Raw genomic sequence first — 24202 nt, forward strand, 5'->3', positions numbered from 1 at the left:
ATAAAGGCATCTGAATCCTTTTACTTTTGGTTCCCTATGAGCTGACCTTCCTGGTTGGGCTGCCCCCGATTGGTCTTCTTCCTTACACTCCCTATGCTGAACGTCTCCTTCCCTTGTGGTTTCAGTTTAAAGCTCTCCTGATGAATCTCCCCAGGTTCCTGCCAAACACATTCTTCCCCAACTTGGATAAGTGCAGTCCATCAGGTGCTAGTAGGCCTTCCTCAAGAAAGCCTATCCCATGGCCCCAGAAACCAAATCTCTCCTGCCGGCACCAACTACGCAGCCTCTGATTCACCTCCATTATCTTCCTCTCCCGACACATTCCTCTTCCCTTGACAGGCAAGATTGAAGAGAATACCACTTGTGCCCCCATTTGCTTGAGCTTCCTCCCCAGATCTTGAAAGTCTTTTTTAATGGGAGCGATGGTATTCAGGGACATGTCACTCGTTCTCACATGGACCATCACAAATGGGTAGCGATCCGTAGATTTGAGGAGTTTGGGCAGCCATTCTGAAACGTCTTTAATTTTCGCCCCTGGCAAGCAACACACCTCTCCCATTAGGGGGTTGGGCCCAGCCACATGGCGATCCATTCCTCTTAGCAGGGAGTCTCCAATTACCAGTACTCTCCTTTTTTTCCCTTCTCAACACCATTTCCTTCTATCCCCGTGGCCTCTTCACTTTGTCTTAAACTTTGTTTTGGGACCTCTTCCCTCGTTGACACTTGCACCTCCTCTGCAAGGGCCTGAAATCTATTCTGGAGCTCCAAAGGCCCCAAGAACCGTCTCGCTCTACGCCATTGAGTCTTTTTCCTAACTGTTTGCAGAGGCTCCGTAATGAGGTCAATCCCCTTATCCTCTTCAGGACTGGTTGCATCCTCTTTATTCCGAGTTGCACAGCTCCGGTCTATGAACTCCTCCCCTTTCTTAATTTGGGTCAGAGTAATAATGCTGTCTTCTAATCCCCTAATCCTTTCCTCCAAAAGTCTTACCAGTTTACAATTGGGGCAGATGTAGTCCATCTTGTCTTCTGGGAGGAAGGCAATCCTGTCACACTCACTGCAGATGATGGGATGAGTGTCCTGGAGGTCCATTGTAACTTGTAGGCAGTGCAACTACTAGGGAAATATAATCTACTGATTCTAATTGCTAGGCCAAGAACCCCAGGCTAAAAGACGCAGGCCATTAGCCCTTTGTCTCTCGCCCTTCGGCTCGCGCTAAAGGCTCACGCCTCTGGCAAGGAGTAGCCCTTTTTAATCCTCCCAGCAATCACCGAGCAATCACCTCACTCAGCAGCACAATAGCCTCACCTGGTCAGCAGCAGCACTCCCCAGTAGCTCTCTCCACGTGCTCTCAGTTGTCTGAGCCCCGGACAAGCAGACGCCTCAAATCCTGGCATTTTCCTGGCATGTGCCGCAGCGCTTGACCCAGTTATCTATGTCCTTGTCGACACCTGGCCACTACACATCGCTGCGTGCCAGAGCCTTCATGTGGACAATTCCGGGGTGGCTGACATACAAAGCTGCCAACACCTGAGATTTCAGCTTAAGGGGTACCACTACGCGATTCCCCCACAGTAGGCAACCCTTACGGGCACACAGTTCATGCTGCCTTGTGGTGAATGGGTCAAAAACAGCTGAAGGCTTGCCCTTTGGCCACCCCCTCCACACCCAGTTCAAGACACAGCTGACAATCTTGTCTCTACCAGATGCGGCAGTGATGTCAGAAGCATGAAGGGGCGGATCAAGTAGCTCCTCCAGCAGCAGGATGCAATGTGCAGGTCAGCGCCAATCTATGGGAGTGGCAGGCAACTGAGGGCATCCACATGGGCCATCGACTTGTTGGGACGGTGCTGCAGTGTGAACTGGTATCCACATATGCATCCTAGGTGACAGGATTTGAGGCGTCTGCTTGTCCGGGGAGAATAGCTCCAGAAGCAGTTTATGGTCAAAGACAAGGAATGGCCTGCCAAACAAAAAATAATGGAATTTTTTCACCCCGGCCACGATGGCTAGGGCCTCTTTGTCGATCTGCGTATAGTTGCACTCAGGAGCTGATAATGTGTGGGAATAGAAGGCGATGGTTGCTTCTCAGCTGTCAGGGTACTGATGACTCAGAACGGCTCCAATGCTGTAGGGTGAGGCATTGCATGCCAAGGTCAGCGGCAGGGCCTCTGAGTAATGCACCAAGACCCTGTCTGACAATAGCAGCTGTTTGACGGCCTCGAACGCAGCTTGGTGTTATCTGGTCCAGGATCATGGCTTGCTTTTGTCCAGCAAACAGTGCAGACGTTCTACCACGGATGCCTTGTTCGGCAGGAACGTATAATAAAAGTTCAGGAGGCCGAGGAAAGCTTGTAGCTCAATCCATGAATGAGGCGCAGGAGCTTGCTTGATTGCCTGGACCTTGGACGGTGTGGGGTGGATACCTGATGCGTCCACAAGGAACCCCAGGAATTCAACTGCAGGAACACCCAGTTGACATTTCTCCTTCTTTTTTTTTATAATAATTTTATTGTTTATTATTATATAAAGCATTTACAGAGAAGTTGTAAAGAAAAAGCGACCAGTTGATATGGTTTGCCATCTCTTTTAACATAGATATTTAGTTCTCATCACATATTATTCCTAGTCTAGAAGTTTTTACCATTTTTCTTAGCCAAGTGATTGTTAATACATATGAGATCTGTTATAGGAATATATTCTGTTATTATCTTAAATGATATTAGGTCAGTCTCCTTCATAAATTGGCCCTGACCCAAGAATTACTACTGTTGTCTTGTTAATGCCTATAAAATATGGTTTGTCATCCTCTTTTGGCATACATATTAACATACATATTCAATTCCCATCGCATATTAATCCTGATCTAGGAGTTATTACCATCTTTCTTAACAAAGTAGTTGTTGATACATAGGAGGGTATAATCTATTATAAGGATATATTCTATTATTGTCTTAAATGATATAAAGTCAGTTCCCTTCATATATTGGACCTGTCCTAAAGGTTGCTACTGCTATTTTTCTCACAGGAAGCCAGGAGAATACTCCATTGTTCAGCTCGTCTTTCAGGTGGTCGCAGAAAATGAAATTGTGTTTTTTTCCATAGTAGAGTGTTTCTGATTGTCCTTCTGTCAGGGCCAGAGAAATCTCTTACTTGATTCTTGCTTGTAATCGCCTTTGAGGGGGCTCTGAATCCTTTGTCAATCTGGATCTCTTCCTCTGGTCGCACAGAAATATCTCCTGATAGCTTCCTAGTTGCTGTCGCTTTTGAATAGACTCTTTTTATTTTGCTAATCCAAGTCATTTCCTGCTCTGAATAGACTTCCAGGTTTTTGGTACTTTCCTTCCGTGAATCTGTTTTCCCAGGTTCTTTAAAGATACTTTGGGTTTTTACATCTCTGGCACTCTCTCCCTCCAGTTGATTAACTTCCAGACATTGAAGTTTCACTTGATTTACTGTTAGCTGAGCTGCGTCATCAGCTGGTCTCTCCGGACCTTGGGCTCCATCCAAAAGCTCCCCCTTAGTCCCACGAATTTCCTTTTCCAGCTTATTGACTGCTTTCAGTATCTCTGAGTTTCCTTTGCATAACAAATGGAAAAGCTGTGCCTTAGTTAATTCTTCCATAGTTCTAGGCAGTCACAAACTATAAACAGAAAGTCTCGTGAGGTCTCGCGGGAGCACGAGCGATCCCAAATTATCAGTTTGTCGATCTCCGTATCAAGTCAAATTCCCCCACTGAACTTTCACCCATAAATCTTCAAAGCACTCTCTTTGTTTGGTTAATGGGTATAATTAGCTGGGAGTCTCTCACTCGGCGAAAGAAGGAATTCGCTTGTGAATTGGTTGAGGGGGGGGGGAGGGAAGAGCTTGTGGGAGAAGAGAGAGAAAAGCCAGAAAGCTTTCAATTCTTACTGTTGTAGGTTCCAGCTTCTGTCAGCTTCTGCTCCTGTCGATCTGGTGAATGATGGTCTGGGAAGAATGTGAGGTCGGCTGGTCGTTTCAAGCTTGTAAAGTTGTTTGCGATAAAGACGCCATCGTGACCTTGAGCACAAGCCGCTATTAATCCAGGGAGGTCTTGCTATCTCCCTACGGATCTGTAGGACCCTCAGGTCACCGTTCCCGGTTCCTGGGGCGACCGGTGAGCAGATTTGCGTATCTGTTCAGGTCAGCCAGGTGCAGAAGCCCCTGACCCTCGGCATGGCTTAAGAGCTGAACAGAAGTCCAGCTTTCTTTATGGCGCCATCTTCAGTTCCCCGACATTTCTCCTTCTTGACTTGAAGACCTCCACCATGGAACTTGGACAGGACGGATCGGAGCCGGGAAGCTAGCTCTTCTTCTGACGACCCGCAGATCAGCACATCATCAAAATATGGAACCACCCCAGGCAGCCCTCTCAGGAGGTCCTCCATCAAGTTTTGGAAAATGCCAGGGGCTGTGCTGACTCCGAATTGTAACCGCTTGACCTGGAATGCACTCCGATGCATCACAATAGTTTGTGCGTCTGCGGCGGTCTTGCAAACTGGAAGTTGCTGGTATGCCTGGGCAAGGTCAAGCTTTGTGAAGACCTTTGTGAAGACCTTTGTGAAGACCTCCTGCGTGTGATGCCAGCAGGTGGCTGACCACAGGAACTGGGTATGCATGTTGTTGTAGGGCGTTGATGGTGCATTTATAATCTGCGCAAATGCGGATGCTCCTGTCAGCCTTGAGTGGCGTCACGATAGGGGTTTCCCATTTGGCATGCGGCACTGGTTCCAGGACACCTTGGTTAATTAGGTGGTCCAACTGCTCGTCTATGCGCGGCTTGAGAGCAAAGGGCACTCAGCGTGCCTTCAGACGAATCGGCTTGACTTCTGGGTCCAGATCAAAGGAGATTGGCAGGCCCGTGTAGCAGCCAAGTGTGCTGTCAGATACGGCCCCGAACTCCGCGCAGGCAGCCTCAAGTGGTGAGGGCTGTAGGTGATGGATGCCGGAGATGACGAGGCCCAGCGGGGTGAACCACTCAAGACCCAGCAGGCTGGTGCGGCGGCCCTCGGCGATCACCAGACGTAAGGCCTTGGTGATGGACTTGTGTTGCACCTGGAAGGTGCCGATGGCAATGACAGGGATGCGGTTCCGCTGGAAATCAGTCAGTTGCAGTCCGAGGGGTTGCAGGCATGGGACTCGCCGGAGACGGAGCTTATCGTCTCCTTCGAAATGATGGAGAAGGAAGACCCGGAGTCCACTTCCATACTACGGGGAGCTCCTTCTATTTTGACTGTCACACGGATCTTCTGTTGCATACTGTCAGTTGATTGGATTGTGGTGGGTCACGATTATTGGTAAATAGCATTCAAATCTGTGTCTGAGCCGAGGCACCAGTCGTTGCACTGGAACTTGGTGCAGTTAGACATTTTCTTTTGTTGCTATGGTGCTTGCCCTTGGTGGCCCTGGAACCGGTCGTCTCTTGGGTGTTCCAAACCCGCTAGGTTGGACCGGCAGGCCCTGGCGATGTGGCCACGTTTGCCACCGAGCTTGCACTGTACCTCTCAGAAACGGCACGTCTTCCTCGGGTGCGGGCCATGACAGCTGGCGCAGGCAGTTGGCTGTTGTTTCCAGTCCCAACATCTCCCAAATAAGGAGGGTCGAATGGTAATGACTGGGAAAGACACTGGCAAGGCCACCCTGTATTGAGTCTGCCATGAAAACGCTGGAGGGCGTCACCCCAAGGGTCAGACATGGGGATACCTTTACCTTTAAGGTAGTAAAAAGCAGGGTACAAAACCCCCCAGCTCTTCATATCAAAGTAAATGTTTTTTTTAAAAATAATTTTATTGTTTATTATTATATAAAGCATTTACAGAGAAATTGTGAAGAAAAAGCGACCAGCTGATATGGTTTGCCATCTCTTTTAACATAGATATTTAGTTCCCATCACATATTATTCCTAATCTAGAAGTTTTTACCATTTTTCTTAGCCAAGTGATTGTTAATACATATGAGAGTATGATCTGTTATAAGAATACATTCTGTTATTATCTTAAATGATATTAGGTCAGTCTCCTTCATAAATTGGCCCTGACCCAAGAATTACTACTGCCATCTTGTTAATGCCTATGAAATATGGTTTGTCATCCTCTTTTAGCATACATATTGACATACATATTCAATTCCCATCGCATATTAATCCTGATCTAGGAGTTATTACCATCTTTCTTAACAAAGTAGTTGTTGATACATAGGAGGGTATAATCTATTATAAGGATATATTCTATTATTGTCTTAGATGATATAAAGTCAGTTCCCTTCATATATTGGACCTGTCCTAAAAATTACTGCTGCTATTTTTCCCTCAGGAAGCCAGGAGAATACTCCATTGTTCAGCTCCTCTTTCAGGTGGTCGCAGAAAATGAAATTGTGTTTTTTTCCATAGTAGAGTGTTTCTGATTGTCCTTCTGTCAGGGCCAAAGAAATCTCTTACTTGATTCTTGCTTGTAGTCACCTTTGAGGAGGCTCTGAATCCTTTGTCAATCTGGATCTCTTTCTCTGGTCGCACAGGAATATCTCCTGATAGCTTCCTAGTTGCTGTCGCTTTTGAATAGACTCTTTTTATTTTGCTGATCCAAATCATTTCCTGCTCTGAATAGACTTCCAGGTTTTCGGTACTTTCCTTCCTTGAATCTGTTTTCCCAGGTTCTTCAAAGGTACTTTGGGTTTTTACATCTCTGGCACTCTCTCCCTCCAGTTGATTAACTTCCAGACATTGAAGTTTCACTTGATTTATTGTTAGCTGAGCTACGTCATCAGCTGGTCTCTCCGGACCATGGGCTCCATCCAAAAGCTCCCCCTTAGTCCCACGAATTTCCTTTTCCAGCTTATTGACTGCTTTCAGCATCTTTGAGTTTCCTTTGCATAACAAATGGAAAAGCTGTGCCTTAGTTAATTCTTCCATAGTTCTAGGCAGTCACAAACTATAAACAGAAAGTCTCGTGAGGTCTCGCGGGAGCACGAGCGATCCCAAATTATCAGTTTGTCGATCTCCGTATCAAGTCAAATTCCCCCACTGAACTTTCACCAATAAATCTTCAAAGCACTCTCTTTGTTTGGTTAATGGGTATAATTAGCTGGGAGTCTCTCACTCGGCGAAAGAAGGAATTCGCTTGTGAATTGGTTGAGGGGGGGGGGAGGGAAGAGCTTGTGGGAGAAGAGAGAGAATAGCCAGAAAGCTTTCAATTCTTACTGTTGCAGATTCCAGCTTCTGTCAGCTTCTGCTCCTGTCGATCTGGTAAATGATGGTCTGGGAAGAATGTAAGGTCAGCTGGTCGTTTCAAGCTTGTAAAGTTGTTTGCGACAAAGACGCCATCGTGACCTTGAGCACAGGCCGCTATTAATCCGGGGAGTTCGGTCCTCCTATCTCCCCACGGATCTGTAGGACCCTCAGGATGCCGTTCCCGGTTCCTGGGGCGACCGGTGAGCAGATTTGCGTATCTGCTCAGGTCAGCCAGGTGCAGAAGCTCCTGACCCTCGGCATGGCTTAAGAGCTGAACAGAAGTCCAGCTTTTTTATGGCGCCATCTTCAGTCGTCTCATCATATCAAAGTAAATGTTGATTCAGGTGGTTCGCTGTGTTGGTCTGAACTAGCAGAACAAAGTTGGAGTCCAGCGACACCTTGGACCAAAAAAGTTTTATTCAAGGTATTGTCAGGAGAGGCAGCAAAATGAATGCTGTCTTTAAAATGCCCCCGGCATTTTATTTGGCTGAAGGTCGCATTTTGTGCTAGATGCAGCGCAGATTCAACTGGGACTGGCTTCAAGATACCCTGGTTTGATTCTGCTACATAGTGAAAACAGAGTCCACTCAATGTCCCTGATACATTTCCAAATTAGTGAGGCTCGAAATCACTTTTTTGGAAGAGAGGTCTGAAATCATTTGGAAGTAAGCGAGGGGCTGGGGCTCAGGGGCAGGTCATCTGCCTGGCCTTCAGAAGGTCCCAGGTTCTATTTCCAGCATCTCCAGTTAAAGGACCAGGAAGGAGGGGATGCAGAAGACCTCAGCCTGAGACCTTGGAGAGCTGCTGCCAGTCTGAGTAGACAGTATTGACCTTGATGGACTGATGGACTATATAGTTTCATCTATTCATATATCAACAGTCCTTTTCTATGAATAAAAATGGAGGAGAGGCTAGAACTGTTTATTCTCCCCACAATATTGTTGAGAATATTCACACTTCCTGGCTTGGATACACTAGATCAGGGGTCCCCAACATTTTGGCGAACGGGGGCTGCATTAGCATGCCCAGTGCCTAAACAGGGCCACATCTTAAACCTAAATGTACCAAAATTACTAACCTACATGTTTAGATCAAAAGTAAACACTCAAAGGTAAATGAAGAAATGTTATGTTTAATGCAATCCATTTTGGAACAATATTTAACTCTGGAATCCGTTTATTTAGCTACACATGCTTATCTAGTCAGTGTGAATTTTGTGGCTGTTTTCTGTTAGCCAGGGCATTAATATTCAAGTCAAGGTTTGCGACAGACACTCTTAAAACACCACAGGTCAAAGTGTTTAGGCACACCTAGCCACAGGTCAGAGTGTTTAGGCACATCTAGAGATGGCCGTAGCCAAAGGATAGTGTCTGGGTGGGAGGTTAACATGGATAGAGAGGTTGTCGAGAGGCATTTAGCTGCACTGGATGAGTTCAAATCCCCTGGTCCGGATGAAGTGCACCCGAGAGTGCTCAAAGAACTTTCCAGAGAACTTGCACAGCCCTTGTCCATCATCTTCGGAACCTCTTTAAGGACTGGAGATGTCCCGGAGGACTGGAAGAGAGCAAACGTTATTCCGATCTTCAAAAAAGGGAGGAAGGATGACCCGGGAAACTACAGACCAGTGAGTCTGACCTCTGTTGTGGGGAAGATAACGGAGCAGATATTAAAGGGAGCGATCTGCAAACATCTGGAGGACAATTTGGGGATCCAAGGAAGTCAGCATGGATTTGTCTCCAACAGGTCCTGCCAGACCAACCTGGTTTCCTTTTTTGACCAAGTAACAGGTTTGCTGGACCGGGGAAATTCAGTTGATGTCATTTACTTGGATTTTAGTAAAACTTTTGACAAGGTTCCCCATGATATTCTGATGGATAAGTTGAAGGACTGCAATCTGGATTTTCAGATAGTTAAGTGGATAGGGAATTGGTTAGAGAACCGCACTCAAAGAGTTGTTGTCAGTGGTGTTTCATCAGACTGGAGAGAGGTGAGTAGCGGGGTACCTCAGGGCTCAGTCCTCAGCCCGGTACTTTTTAACATATTTATTAATGATCTAGATGAGGGGGTGGAGGGACTATTCATCAAGTTTGCAGCTGACACCAAATTGGGAGGACTGGCAAATACTCCGGAAGATAGAGACAGAGTTCAACGAGATCTGAACACAATGGAAAAATGGGCAAATGGGAACAAGATGCAATTTAATAAAGATAAGTGTAAAGTTCTGCATCTGGGTCAGAAAAATGAAAAGCATGCCTACTGGATGGGGGATACGCTTCTAGGTAACACTGTGTGTGAACGAGACCTTGGGGTACTTGTGGATTGTAAACTAAACATGAGCAGGCAGTGTGATGCAGCGGTAAAAAAGGCAAATGCCATTTTGGGCTGTATCAACAGGGGCATCACATCAAAATCACAAGATGTCATAGTCCCATTGTATACGGCACTGGTCAGACCACCCCTGGAGTACTGTGTGCAGTTCTGGAGGCCTCACTTCAAGAAGGATGTCGATAAAATTGAAAGGGTACAGAGGAGAGCGACGAAGATGATCTGGGGCCAAGGGACCAAGCCCTATGAAGATAGGTTGAAGGACTTGGGAATGTTCAGCCTGGAGAAAAGGAGGTTGAGAGGGGACATGATAGCCCTCTTTAAGCATTTGAAAGGTTGTCACTTGGAGGAGGGCAGGATGTTGTTTCTGTTGGCTGCAGAGGAGAGGACACGCAGTAATGGGTTTAAACTTCAAGTACAACGATATAGGCTAGATATCAGGAAAAAAATTTTCACAGTCAGAGTAGTTCAGCAGTGGAGTAGGCTGCCTAAGGAGGTGGTGAGCTCCCCCTCACTGGCAGTCTTCAAGCAAAGGTTGGATGCACACTTTTCTTGGATGCTTTAGGATGCTTAGGGCTGATCCTGCGTTGAGCAGGGGGGTGGACTAGATGGCCTATATGGCCCCTTCCAATTCTATGATTCTAAAATGTCATGTAAAAGTTCATTTGTAAGCCTTGATCTACACTTTGATTTCACAATTTTCATCTTGGAAAAGGTTTGTTCACGGATGTAAGTGGTGCCGAAGACTGTGAACACACCTGCAGCAAATTTCTTTAGGTTTATAAATATATCAGGTAGACCAGAATAGAAATCTATTTTCTTTGTAAGAGACCCCTGCTCCCCCTACCCACTACAATTCTCAGAAGCACTGGGCTACATACAATTTTTGAAAAACATTTTGTGAATCTGGCCTATCAGATGGTAGAGTTGCAATCCTAAGTACATTGAATACTATGAGATTTATTTCTTGAAGTTTAAATATACACTTGCTAATATGTTTTACTTTTATTATGATAAAAATTGGGGACCCTCCAAAAAGGGGCAAGTAAACAGAAAGAGTGACTGAGGGTAGCCCTCCACATGGAACCGAGGATATGCCATTACGTTGGCTTCAGATTATATGCAGGGTGCACATACAAATCACTGCTTGCCAGCCAAGCCTCAGTCATGAGAAGTAAAATGGCAGCCAGAGGGAGGGGAACTTGGCTGGAGGAAGATGCGAGGAGGGGAACGCCATAACCTTCCCTGCTAAGAGAGTACTCAAGGGGCTACTCACCGACTTGTGCAATCACAGAAATATATGAGACTCCTAGCTGGAGTGAGGAAAGGAGGAGGCAGAAGCAAGCAAGGTCAGAGGTCAGAGCAACCAGCTCTTGTGGTGGAAGGAAGAATGCTTTTGCTTGCAGCAGCAACCTCACCAGTAACTTTGGAAGCCACTTGCTTTCATGGGTGGAGCCTCTAGAAATGTTCTGCATGCAAAACACTTTGTATCCTTTTTTTGCAAAAATACGAGCCCTTTCACTGTCCTTTTCCTGCCTTTTTTCCAAAAACAGATCTGATATCTCTGGAACCCATTCACACAGAGACTTTACCTTCCGTATATAGCTTCAACATAATTCAGGGGGGTGGGGGTGTTAAAAAGCTGAGTGGTCTGGGTGCCTGAGCTAGAATGACCAAAATGCTATTATCGAGGGTCAGAACAAGAGGGGGCTGACAGAAGGAACCATGGACTCCAAAACAATGTTGCTGTTGTCTTTTTTGCAAGAAAGGGACAGGATGAACAGCAGTAGATGGCAGGAAGAACAGTATGGGTCTGAGGGGTGATAGCAGCATACAAGCAGTTTGGAGGGCCACACAGAAAGAGTTTGGGAGCTGCATGTAGCCTGTGGGCCACAAGTTGTGGACCCCTGCATTTCCACAGGGAGGGGTAGGATTTTCACGGTTTCTTCCCCGCCTCTTCTTATGGAAGATGTTTGACTCCGTGGTGTTCCTCGTGGTCCCCTGTTCCCCAGGAACAGATTTGGGGAAACAATTGGAGGCCCAGAGAAAGGGGGGAAGTCACACTCCCTGAATGGAAATCTGAACTGCTTAAGAAGAAGAATGCTGGATTAGTGTCTACCTAGATGCCCCACAAGCAAACGCTGAAGAAAAAGCCTAGTATTAAATCTGGAATTCAGAGGTACACTGTCTCTGAACATGGAGGCACATTTAGCTGTTCTTCTATGTCTTCCTCTCATTTTCTTTGTAAGGGGAGTTCCCTAAGTTAATGATGTATTTAGAAAGTAATTATAGTAACCATTATTGCTGTTTCACCTATTATGTAAAGGGCCATGAAGTCACAACTAAAAAGGGTAGGGTAAGGTGAAAGACGTTAACAGAGGCTTGCCATTGCCTGCCTCTGCATAGCAACCCTGGACTTCCTACCCATCTGAGCATTAATCCAGGCCAAATTTCGCTTCCAAGATCTGATGAGATCAGGCTAGCCTGGGCCATCCAGGTCACATCTCTTCCATCTTTTGGGGTCTGTTACCTGCCATGGACAGCTTGTCAAGTAGATATTAATGATAGGGTATCATTAAAAGGTAAGACAGCACTCACAGAGAGGGAAGAGGCTGTGGCTTAGTGGTAGAGCAGTGGTCCCCAACCTGCGGGCTGCGGCCCGGTGCCGGGCCGCGAAGGCCATGGCGCCGGGCTGCGGCTCCCTCTCCCCGCCCCCCCTGCAGTAAAAAACTTCCCAGGCCGCAAGCTTGCGGCCCGGGAAGCTTCTTACTGCGGGAGGGCGGGGAGAGGGAATCAGGGCCGGGCCGTGCATCGCGCATGCGTGGCCCGTGCAGGCGTGGCCAGTGCAGGCGCGGCCCAATGTGCGGGCGTGGCCCGATGCCCTGCCTGTCCCCAGCCTCAGAAAGGTTGGGGACCACTGTGGTAGAGCATCTGCCAAGCATGCTTAAAGTCCCAGGTTCATCTCCAGTTAAAAGGACCATGCCGTAGGTGTTGTGAAAGACCTCAGTCTGAGACACTGGCAAGCGCACATGGGAACTGTAGTCCATGGACATCTGAAGACCCACAGTCTGGCCACCCCTGGAATAGACAGCACTGGCCTGAACGGGCCGATGGTCTGAGTCAACATAAGGTAACATTGTGTGTTTATTTCTTTCCCCTATGGGACAGGTTCCAGATCTAAAACCGGCTTCGTTCTCTGTTTTCGACCTGGTCTCCAATTTCTGCAATGACATCGTCAGCTCAGCCCAAAGCTTCATTTCCTCCACATGGACTTTCTACCTTCAGTCAGACGATGGGAAAGTGGTGGTTTTCCAGGTGGGTGAGAAGAAGGAGGAGGAGGTGAAGGTACAACCCTGCCTCCCAGAGGCAGGGTGGAGGTTACCCTAGCTGAGTTGGCCAAAATTGGGAGGAACAGCATGATGAGCTATGCAGTCAAGGCACACAGAGGTTCTGGGGGAGCCTCTCAAAAGATAGAGGAAGAAAATGTTGGTGTGTATCAGGTGTGGAGTAACCAAGACTGGAGGCAACATGAAATCTGGCCAAAATATGGAAGAAGGGAATTGTGGCATTTTACAATAAAAGCATCCCTTCTTAGTACTTTTTTATTCAATATTTCGAGTACTTTATACTGTTGAGGGATTCTCAGCATGATGTCCATTACATGTTTTTGGAAAATGAGTAGGGCTAGTCTTTTGCATAGCATAGCAAGACTTCTGATTGGCCTGGGGAGATTTGATTGGGTTTGCAGATTTTTAAAAACATTGCTTTGGCAGCAGATGCCACCACAGCATCTTCATTTTTATTTTATTTGTTTTTATTTATTACATTTGTATACCACCCTCCCCTAAAGCTCAGGGCGGTTACAAGAACAATACATCAAACTCAGTGATTATAATGAATGAAAGGTAACAGTATAAAAATAACAATAAACAAAGAACACAACATTCTAACAGAGTAAAGAATCTAACAGACCCAGGATTGGTCAGATCTGTCATATGGGTTCAAGGAAAGGGAGGTTTGGGGGCCCAGTAGATGCTGTTTAGTTTCGGACAACCTCAACCAAATGCCTGGTGGAGGAGCTCACTTTTGCAGGTTTTGTGGAACTGTTTTAGTTCTGTTAGGGCCCTGATCTCTTCTGGGAGCTCATTCCACCAGGTGAGGGCCAGGCCAGAGAAGGTTCTGGCCCTGGTTGAGGTCAAGCAGGCTTCCTTGGAGCCAGGGATCACTAGCCAGTTGGAGATGGCCTAGCACAGAGCTCTTTGAGGGGCGTAGGCAGAGAGGTTGTCCTTCAGGTACACTGGGCCCAGACCATGTATGGCCTGGTAGCCAATGCAGTTAGAGAACAGACCAGATGTGGGACCTCCATGATGTTGTTGTGAGGCATTGGGTCCCGCAGAGCATTCAGGAATCCAACTGATTCCATAAGTCTCTGATGGCAAACTCAGCACCCAACTGAGGAGGGAGTAGTAGCCTTAGCCTTCAGGGCATAGTGGTCTGACCACGGCATGGCATTTGCCATGACCAGATCCACGTTCAAACCCATGCCGACAATGAGGTCCAGGATGTGGCCTGCCTGACAAATTGCGAGACCTCTAGTGTCGCCATGGCTGACACCAAGTCCAGCCTATTTCTAGAGTACAGTAGCTCAGCATGGATGTTAAAGTCCCTCAAAACTAATAGTCTGGGAGAGTGTAGCGGCCATGCTGCCACCGCCTCCAGTCGGGCTGGCAGGGCATCTGGAGGTGCATTAGGTCAGATGGCCACGCTCTTGATTGATCCCCACCCGAGGCCAACACTTTCAGCACCTGGGATTGATGGTGCAGGAAGAGCCCTGAAGGAGAAATCCTCTCGGATTAGGATTACCACCCCTCCTTCCTGCCCCGTGGTCAGAGACTGATGGAGGACTGAGAACCCAGCAAGGGTTAGCTCTTTAAGGACAATTGTTTTGTCCTCCCTGACCCAGGTTTCGATCACGCATGCCAGGTCCAAAGTAGGTTTGCAGGGGATGCTAATTTGGGGATGCTAATTTCAAATTGAAGAGCCTCTTGTGGCGCAGAGTGGTAAGGCAGCCACCTGAAAGCTTTGCCCATGAGGTTGGGAGTTCAATCCCAGCAGCCGGCTCAAGGTTGACTCAGCCTTCCATCCTTCCGAGGTCGGTAAAATGAGTACCCAGCTTGCTGGGGGGTAAACGGTAATGACTGGGGAAGGCACTGGCAAACCACCCCGTATTGAGTCTGCCATGAAAACGCTAGAGGGCGTCACCCCAAGGGTCAGACATGACTCGGTGCTTGCACAGGGGATACCTTTACCTTTACCTTAATTTCAAATCATTGCAAGGAAATTTGGACAAACAGAATTTGGTTGAAATAGTCTCCAAAAAAAGGTTGAGGAAAGTTTTTGTTGCTGTTTAAGCCCCTACAATTGGTTTATTTCATTCTGTTAAAAGCATATATAAAATGACAAATGTAACATGGAAAAATTGATTCATCCATATGAATCTGAGCCATTGGAAACATAATAAAGAATTTTTTACAGTTGTTGAAGGGTGGGATCCCCCAAACTTGATCGACAAATAAGGTGTACACAGATTTTTTCCAATTTGATTGACTCCCCAGCTTTTTCAGTCTGGATTGCCTTTCACCAAAAAACACTGCCCTGCCTAGACGTATAGCTTACCACTAGGTATCTGGGCTTGAACTTTGACGCCTCCTTGTCTATGGAGGGTTTGTCTGTCCTGGCTCTGACTTGGTGGAATGAGCTCCCAGAAAAGCTGAGGGTACTGACAGAACTGGTCCAGTTCCACAGGACCTGTAAAACGGAGCTCTTCCGCCAGGCATTTGGTTGGGGCCAATGAACATCTAGACCACTTAACTAAATATCATGCAGCCATCTGGGTGAACTTGGGCCAGTCACAGTTCTCCCAGACCTCTCAGCCCCACCTACCTCACAGGTCGTCTATCATGGGCAAGGGTAGGCATTTGTAAGCTGTTTTGAGAGTCCTTCAGATAGTGAAAAGCAGGTACAATACTGGAGCTCTTCTTTTGTTAGCCATTCTGTGCCATTGCCTCGACAATCTCTGGATAGTTGCCTGGCTTGAGAATCAGCCCCACCTCTTTTGTTTTCAGTCACAGCCGGAGATCGAGTACCCCGTTCCTGAGGTGCAGGCGCCCAAGTCGGAGGTGTCAGAGAAAGCCTGGACTGTCTCGAACTCGAACACCATGAAGCCTCACACAGGTCAAGAAGATGAAGATGTGGGGATGTTAGGCAAGGGACTTGACCCTTATCGTAACAGCCCTAACAAAAAATCAAAAATTTACATTGCAGCCATATTTTATTTCTTATAGTTTAAAATTCATTTTTAACATGAATATGCAATCACTAATTGCTATTCTAATAATTAATATTCAGTTTCTTAATGTTTCGGTGTGGCCGCATTTGAAATCCCATTTTGTTTCTGGTTTTCGTATCTGAAAACAGATGATGCCAAGCTGGAAAAGGTGCAGAAAAGAACATCAAAAATGGTCAAAGGATGAGAGTATCTTCCCTATGAGGACAGTGAACGAATTTGGGGCTTTCCAGTTCAAATAGAAGAGGCCTGGGCTAGGGGAGGGACAGGAATATAGGTGTTTGTTTATTTTATTTGTTCAATTTTTATACCACCCTTTACTTGGCATACATGGAACATAGGAATAGAAAAAACACACTGTAACATTTGCAACATTTGTAATCAAATGAAAGAGGAGATATAACTGGAATAACACATAATAGAGAACGGTCTCACAGAGGGGGACATTTGGCCATTGGTGTTGCCATTTCATAGCAATTGGGCCAGATCTAGGTTCTCGTTGCTGGTCTTATCCAAAAGCCTGGTGGAAGAGCTCTGTTTTGCAGGCCCTATGGAACTGTTTGAGTTCCAGGGCCTTGATCTTGTCGGGGAACTCATTCCATCAGGTTGAGGCCACGGAGGAGAAAGCTCTGGCTCTGGTTAAGGTCAGATGGATTTCTTTGAGGCCAGGGAGAACCAGATTGTTGGAATATATAGAACAAGTCACTCTTGAGAGCCAGTTTGGTGTAGTGGTTAGGAGTGTGGACTTCTAATCTGGCATACCAGGTTCGATTCTGCGCTCCCCCACATGCAACCAGCTGGGTGACCTTGGGCTCGCCATGGCACTGATAAAGCTGTTTTGGCCAAGCAGGAATATCAGGGCTCTCACAGCCTCACCCACCCCACAGGGTGTCTGTTGTGGGGAGAGGAAAGGGAAGGCGACTGTAAGCCGCTTTGAGCCTCCTTCGAGTAGGGAAAAGTGGCATATAAGAACCAACTCTTCTTCTTCTTCTTCTTCTTCAGAAAGTATAGACAAACAGACAGTCCTTGAGGTACACAGGACTCTGACCACATATGGCCATACATGGAAAAAGTGGATAGAAAGACATTTTCTGTCTCTCCTATAATGCTAGAATATGAGGGCATTCAATAAAGACAGTGAGTAATTTATTCAGGACAGGCAGTGACCATGGGCTAGTCAACAGTCCTGTTAGAGCTGTTCTCACAGCACTTCTATCAGAAGCTCTCTCAGCCACACCTCTCTCACAGGGGGACTGTTGTGGGGAGAGGAAGGGTAATGAAGAGCAGAGTATAAAAACCAAGTTTTCTTCACTCAACAAATAACTGGGTGAAGTCACTGCCACATGAGAGATTGGTGGAGACTAGATTAGTTGGCTTTAAGAAGGCACTGGACAAGTTTATGGAAGATCAGAGGGCTCTAACAATGGCGATAAGCACTGCAAAGACTTAATGGCATCCCCATAGGGTTTTCAGGGCAACAGGCAGTTTGCCTTTGCCTTCCTCTGCATAGTGATTCCGTACATCCTTGGTAGTGATCTCCCATCAAAGCACTCACCAGGATTAACTCTGCTTAGCTTCTAAGATCTCATGAGATCAGGCTAGCCTGGGCCATCCAGGGCAGGGCAGATCTATCGATAGATGTTAACTGCAAACTGTGGCCCTCTAGAAGTCCTTGGACTACGATTCCCTTGCCAGCACATGTTGGTGGGGGCTCATGGGAATTGTAGGCAGTGGGCATCTGGTAAGCCACAGTTTGGCCACCCTCACCTCCCATGCTAGATCCATCTGCTGGTGAACAACAGATGCTGGACAAGGAGGTCCTTTGCTCTGATTTTACAGGGTTGTTTCTGTGATCAGTGAAATTGATTGCCTTTGTGCCAGGTATTCATCTATTAATTTATGTACGGCATGCACGTCATGTATCCAGAAGATCATGAGATTGTCTGGTTGCCTGGCAGGAGACATTCAGAGGTGATTTTGCCATGCTTGCCCCTGCATTATGAACCTGGTTTTCCTTGGAGGTTGCCCTTCCCAGGGCAGATGCCGCTTAGCTTCCGAGATCTGACGGGATTGGGCTTGCCTGGGGTATTCAGGCCAGGTATTTGTGTCTGGTACTTGCCAGCAAAAAGTAGCTACTCTTTATCTCATTTATGTGTGGGTTTTTGTGAAACAACTATTTTCTCCCCCACACACACATAGGTCTTCGGGAGAAATTGGAGAAACCACCTGTTGAGGAACTGAAAGGCAAAGCCAAAGGGCACCCTCCGATGGAGACCCCACCGTCAGCAGAACATGACTTCCTGGGTTGCATGTCCAAGTAAGACTGCTTGGGAAGAGTTTGATATCCCTTGAAAAAATCTTGCAGGCTCCTTATTCTGTTCCAATTTTTCATATATACCTTGAAAAAATTTGGTGAGACATAAGTCGATGTCTGCTTCTTTGGTATAATTTCGTCCCTCAGATTTTAATTTAGATACGTTGTGCTTTGAAAAGTTCTTTGCCAGCTTGTTTGCCAGCTACTTCCTTGGTTTATCTGCCCATTCAAAATTTTTCTGCTTGAGGTAGTCAAGCTTCTTCCTCATTTCCTCCACCTCTATGTTGTCTCTTTGTATTCTCAATAATTTTATTTACTTTGCTAGCTTTCTTGTTTGTTGTTGCTGATGTTGAAATTCCAATTGTTGTAACTTTTCTTAGATCTTCCAATTGTTGTAACTTTTCTTAGATCTCAGTTAGTTTTTCCCCTTTATTATTATTATTATTATTATTATTATTATTATTATTATTATTATTATTATTATTATTATTATTATTATTATTATTATCTTTCGATTTATTGCCCGCCACTCCCTTACGGCTCGTGGCGGGTTACAACATTTTAAAAACCCCAATAAAATCCATTAAAATCCCTCAACAACAATTACAATATAACATTATCGGTTAGCAAGCTAACCTGGAAAGATAGGCTAATCAACCTCCCCCTCCTACTACAAGCAGATGGAGAGGGGATACTGATGGTACTAATCCCCAATCTCAATCCCGGGTCCCGGGTCCCCGGGGGGCATAGATGTTAGCCTCGGCCTCAACCGTAAACCTGGCGGAAGAGCTCCGTCTTGCAGGCCCTGCGGAATGATGGAAGATCTTGCAGGGCCCGCAGCTCTCCCGGGAGCTCATTCCACCAGGTAGGGGCCAGGACCGAAAAGGCCCTGGCCCTGGTCGAGGCCAGGCGCGCTTCCCTGGGGCCGGGAACGACCAGCAGATTTTCTCCCGCAGAACGTAAGGCTCTGCGGGGGGCATAGGGCGATAGACAGTCCCTCAGGTATGCGGGTCCCAACTCGCGTAAAGCCTTGAAGGTTAAAACCAAAACCTTGAACCGGATCCGGGCAGCAATTGGCAACCAGTGCAGCTGCCTCAGCACTGGCTGAATGTGGGCCCTCCAAGGTGTACCAGTGAGGACCCTGGCAGCTGCATTTTGCACTAGCTGGAGTTTCCGGACCAAGGACAAGGGAAGGCCCGCGTAGAGCGAGTTACAGAAATCTATTCTGGAGGTGACCGTTGCATGGATCACTGTGGCTAGGTGTTCGGGGGACAGGTAGGGCGCTAGTAGTCGGGCCTGGTGAAGCTGGAAAAATGCCTGGCCCGCTACTCTTCTGACCTGCGCCTCCAAGGTCAGGGAGGCGTCAATGATCACACCCAAATTCCTGGCCTGGGACGCGATGGTAAGGTGCGTCCCTCCCAGGGTGGGTAAACGCGCTTCCTGTTCCCGCCCCCTACATCCCAACCACAGGACCTCCGTCTTGGAGGGGTTGAGTTTCAGGCGACTCTGCTCGAACCATTCTGTCACCGCTTCCAAACATCTGGCAAATGGTTCCGGGGGAGAGTCCGGGCGGCCGTCCATGAGGAGATAGAGCTGGGTGTCATCAGCGTACTGGTGGCAACCCAGCCCAAAACTCCGCACCAGCTGGGCCAGAGGGCGCATAAAGACGTTGAACAATGTGGGAGAGAGGACCGCGCCCTGTGGGACTCCACAAGGAAGTCTGTAGGGGCGCGAGAGCTCATCTCCCACTGCTACCCTCTGGGTCCGGTCCTGGAGAAAGGAGCGTATCCAGCGTAAAGCTGTGCCCCGTATCCCCGTTTCGGCGAGGCGGTGGACCAGTAGTTCGTGGTCCATGGTGTCAAAAGCGGCCGACGGGTCCAGAAGAACCAGCACTGCCGACCCGCCTCTATCCAGCTGGCGACGGAGGTCATCCAACAGGGCGACCAACACCGTCTCCACCCCGTGACGAGGTCGGAAGCCAGACTGATATGGATCGAGTGCCGAAGTTTCTTCCAAGAATACCAGGAGCTGGTCTGCCACGGCCCTTTCAACTACCTTGCCCAGGAATGCCAAATGCGACACCGGGCGGTAGCTGTCTGGGTCCAGAGGGTCCAGCGTGGATCTTTTCAGGAGAGGGTGAACCACTGCCCCCTTCAGCTGCCCAGGGAACTCCCCGGAATCCAGGGAGAGATTGATGATATCCCTGAGCTGGCCTCCTATCCTCTGGCCACCTCCCTTGAAGAGCCAGGATGGACAGGGATCAAGTGGGCAAGTGGTCGCCCTAACCGAACCTAGCAACTTGTCCACTTCGGGTAAAGAGAGCCGTCTGAAGCTTGCTGTTATATTTAAGCGAATAAATATACCTCTCATAAAGGCTTTACTAGCTTCCCACACAGTAGCCAAGGAAACATCTGACGTTCTGTTCAACTGAAAAAACTCTTGCAAACTTGATTCACATATTTGTTGGGTCTTTGGATCATCTAGAACAGGGGTAGTGAAACTGCGGCAAATGCTGGCAGGGGCTCATGGGAATTGTAGTCCATGGACATCTGGAGGGCCGCAGTTTCACTACTGATCTAGAAGGTAATCTTTCATTCTCCACCTCCTTATTCCAACTCTTTTATGGATAATTCAATTTGTAAAGGGTTGTGATTTGCATAGGTGTTTGGTAGTATCTCCAAATATGACAATTTTGAGAGCATTTGCCTTGATGACCAACATTGATCCAATCTGGAATATGCATTGTGTCTGTTCAAATAAAAGGTATATTGGATATCTGTAAACTGCTCCCGTGGGAGCGGTAGGAATAAAGGAGTAAGAGGTAAGTGGGTGGAGAAAGGGGCGGGGCGAGTCTGTGATAAAAACTCGAAGGGGCCAATCGGGAGCTGCAGGCTCTCGATTGGCCCCTCCGAGTGTCAGTCCAGGGCCAAGAGACCAATTGAGAGCTGCCTTGGCTACTCTGAGGCCCGTGCAGAAGCCGGGAGTTTGGGGGGGGATGCCGGGCTTCATCGTGGGCCTCGGAGCCCCACACAGAAGTCGGGAGTTTTTTGGGGGGCCGCCTGGCTTCAGCTTGGGGCTCGGAGCCCTGCGCAGAAGCTGAGAGTTTTTTGGGGGGCCCACCTGGCTTCAGCGTGGGCCTCGGAGCCCTGCGCAGAAACCGAGAGTTTTTGGGGGGCCGCCTGGCTTCAGCTTGGGGCTCGGAGCCCTGCACAGAAACCGAGAGTTTTGGGTAGGGGGGCGCCTGGCTTCAGCGTAGGCCTCGGAGCCCAGCGCAGAAACCGGGAGTTTTTGAGGGGGACGCCTGGCTTCATCGTGGGCCTCGGAGCACCGCGCAGAAACCAAGAGTTTTGGGGGGGCCGCCTGGCTTCAGCGTGGGCCTCGGAGCCCTGCGCAGAAGCCGGGAGTTTTTTGGGGGGGCCGGCTGGCTTCAGCTTGGGGCTCGGAGCCCTGCGCAGAAACCGAGAGTTTTGGGGGGGCCGCCTGGCTTCAGCGTGGGCCTCGGAGCCCTGCGCAGAAACCGAGAGTTTTGGGGGGGGGCGCCTGGCTTCAGCTTGGGGCTCAGAGCCCTGCGCAGAAGCCAGGAGTTTTTTGGGGGGGCGCCTGGCTTCAGCGTGGGCCTCGGAGCCCCGCGCAGAAGCCGGGAGGTTTTGGGGGGCCCGCGTGGATTCATCGTGGGCCTCGGAGCCCTGCGCAGAAGCCGGGAGTTTTTTGGGGGGCCGCCTGGCTTCAGCGTGGGCCTCGGAGCCCAGCGCAGAAACTGGGAGTTTTGGGGGGGGCGCCTGGCTTCAGCTTGGGGCTCGGAGCCCTGCGCAGAAACAGGGAGTTTTGGGTGGGGGGGCGCCTAGCTTCACCGTGGGCCTCGGAGCCAAGCACAGAAACAGGGAGTTTTTGAGGGGGACGCCTGGCTTCATCGTGGGCCCCAGAGCCCCGCGCAGAAACCGAGAGTTTTGGGGGGGCCGCCTGGCTTCAGCGTGGGCCTCGGAGCCCCGCGCAGAAACCGAGAGTTTTGGGGGGGGCGCCTGGCTTCAGCGTGGGCCTCGGAGCCCCGCGCAGATGCCGGGAGTTTTTTGGGGGGCCGCCTGGCTTAAGCTTGGGCCTCGGAACCCCGCGCAGAAGCCGGGAGTTTGGGGGGGGCCGCCTGGCTTCACCTTGGGGCTCGGAGCCCCGTGCAGAAGCCGGGAGTTTTTTTGGGGGCCGCTTGGCTTCAGCTTGGGCCTCGGAGCCCCGCGCAGAAGCCGGGAGTTTTGGGGGGCTGCCTGGCTTCAGCATGGGCCTCGGAGCCCAGCGCAGAAGCCGGGAGTTTTTTGGGGGGCCGCCTGGCTTCAGTGTGGGCCTCGGAGCCCTGCACAGAAGCCGGGATTCTGGGGGGGCCGCCTGGCTTCAGCTTGGGGCTCGGAGCCCATCGCAGAAGCCGGGAGTTTGGGGGGGCCAGCTGGCTTCAGCGTGGGCCTCGGAGCCTCACGCAGAAGCCGGGAATTTTTGGGGGGGCCGCCTGGCTTCAGCATAGGCCTCGGAGCCCTGCGCAGAAGCCGAGAGTTTTGGGGGGGGGCCCGCCTGGCTTCAGCTTGGGGCTCGGAGCACTGCACAGAAGCCGAGAGTTTTTTGGGGGTCACCTGGCTTCAGCTTGGGCCTCGGAGCCGAGCGCAGAAGCCGGGAGTTTTGGGGGGGGCCCCCTGGCTTCCGCGTGTGCCTCGGAGCCCCGCGCAGAAGCCTGGAGTTTTTTTGGGGGCCGCCTGGCTTCAGCGTGGGCCTCGGAGCCCCGCGCAGATGCCGGGAGTTTTTTGGGGGGCCGCCTGGCTTAAGCTTGGGCCTCGGAACCCCGCGCAGAAGCCGGGAGTTTGGGGGGGGCCGCCTGGCTTCACCTTGGGGCTCGGAGCCCCGTGCAGAAGCCGGGAGTTTTTTTGGGGGCCGCTTGGCTTCAGCTTGGGCCTCGGAGCCCCGCGCAGAAGCCGGGAGTTTTGGGGGGCTGCCTGGCTTCAGCATGGGCCTCGGAGCCCAGCGCAGAAGCCGGGAGTTTTTTGGGGGGCCGCCTGGCTTCAGTGTGGGCCTCGGAGCCCTGCACAGAAGCCGGGATTCTGGGGGGGCCGCCTGGCTTCAGCTTGGGGCTCGGAGCCCACCGCAGAAGCCGGGAGTTTGGGGGGGCCAGCTGGCTTCAGCGTGGGCCTCGGAGCCTCACGCAGAAGCCGGGAATTTTTGGGGGGGCCGCCTGGCTTCAGCATGGGCCTCGGAGCCCTGCGCAGAAGCCGAGTGTTTTTTGGGGGGGCCCGCCTGGCTTCAGCTTGGGCCTCGGAACCCCGCGCAGAAGCCGGGAGTTTGGGGGGGCCGCCTGGCTTCACCTTGGGGCTCGGAGCCCCGTGCAGAAGCCGGGAGTTTTTTGGGGGGCCGCCTGGCTTCAGCTTGGGCCTCGGAGCCCCGCGCAGAAGCCGGGAGTTTGGGGGGGCCGCCTGGCTTCACCTTGGGGCTCGGAGCCCCGCGCAGAAGCCGAGAGTTTTTTGGGGTTGCCCGCCTGGCTTCAGCGTGGGCCTCGGAGCCCCACGCAGAAGCCGGGAGTTTTTTGGGGGGCCGCCTGGCTTCAGCGTGGGCCTCGGAGCCCCGCGCAGAAGCCGGGAGTTTTGGGGGGGCTGCCTGGCTTCAGCGTGGGCCTCGGAGCCCCACGCAAAACCCGGGAGTTTTTTGGGGGTCCGGCTGGCTTCAGCTTGGGGCTCGGAGCACTGCGCAGAAGCCGAGAGTTTTTTGGGGGTCACCTGGCTTCAGCGTGGGCCTCGGAGCCCTGCGCAGAAGCTGGGAGTTTTTGGGGGGCCCGCCTGGCTTCAGCTTGGGGCTCGGAGCCCAGCGCAGAAGCCGGGAGTTTTTTGGGGGGCCGCCTGGCTTCAGCTTGGGCCTCGGAACCCTGCGCAGAAGCCGGGAGTTTGGGGGGGCCGCCTGGCTTCACCTTGGGGCTCGGAGCCCCGTGCAGAAGCCGGGAGTTTTT

At 50.0% G+C, this 24202-nt stretch overlaps 1 protein-coding gene across 9 annotated transcripts in view; it reads left to right on the forward strand.

The window, feature by feature from the left end:
* The window catches only part of TMEM59L (transmembrane protein 59 like), a 74559-nt gene that overhangs the window by 18493 nt on the left and 31864 nt on the right, over nt 1-24202 (forward strand). For 5 of the 9 annotated variants that reach the window (XR_013229902.1, XR_013229903.1, XM_077331617.1 and 2 more), the window contains 3 exons: nt 12740-12886; nt 15697-15835; nt 18117-18234. Coding sequence is in view for 7 of the 9 variants with exons in the window: in XM_077331617.1 (XP_077187732.1) it covers nt 12740-12886; nt 15697-15835; nt 18117-18234 (404 nt within the window). In the remaining 2 variants the exon portion in view is untranslated. The remainder of the gene's footprint in view (nt 1-12739; nt 12887-15696; nt 15836-18116; nt 18235-24202) is intronic. The other 4 variants (XM_077331619.1, XM_077331620.1, XM_077331622.1 and 1 more) reach the window with 1 other exon arrangement.

The sequence above is a fragment of the Paroedura picta genome, chromosome 4, assembly GCF_049243985.1.
Source record: "Paroedura picta isolate Pp20150507F chromosome 4, Ppicta_v3.0, whole genome shotgun sequence".
Taxonomy (NCBI): domain Eukaryota; kingdom Metazoa; phylum Chordata; class Lepidosauria; order Squamata; family Gekkonidae; genus Paroedura; species Paroedura picta.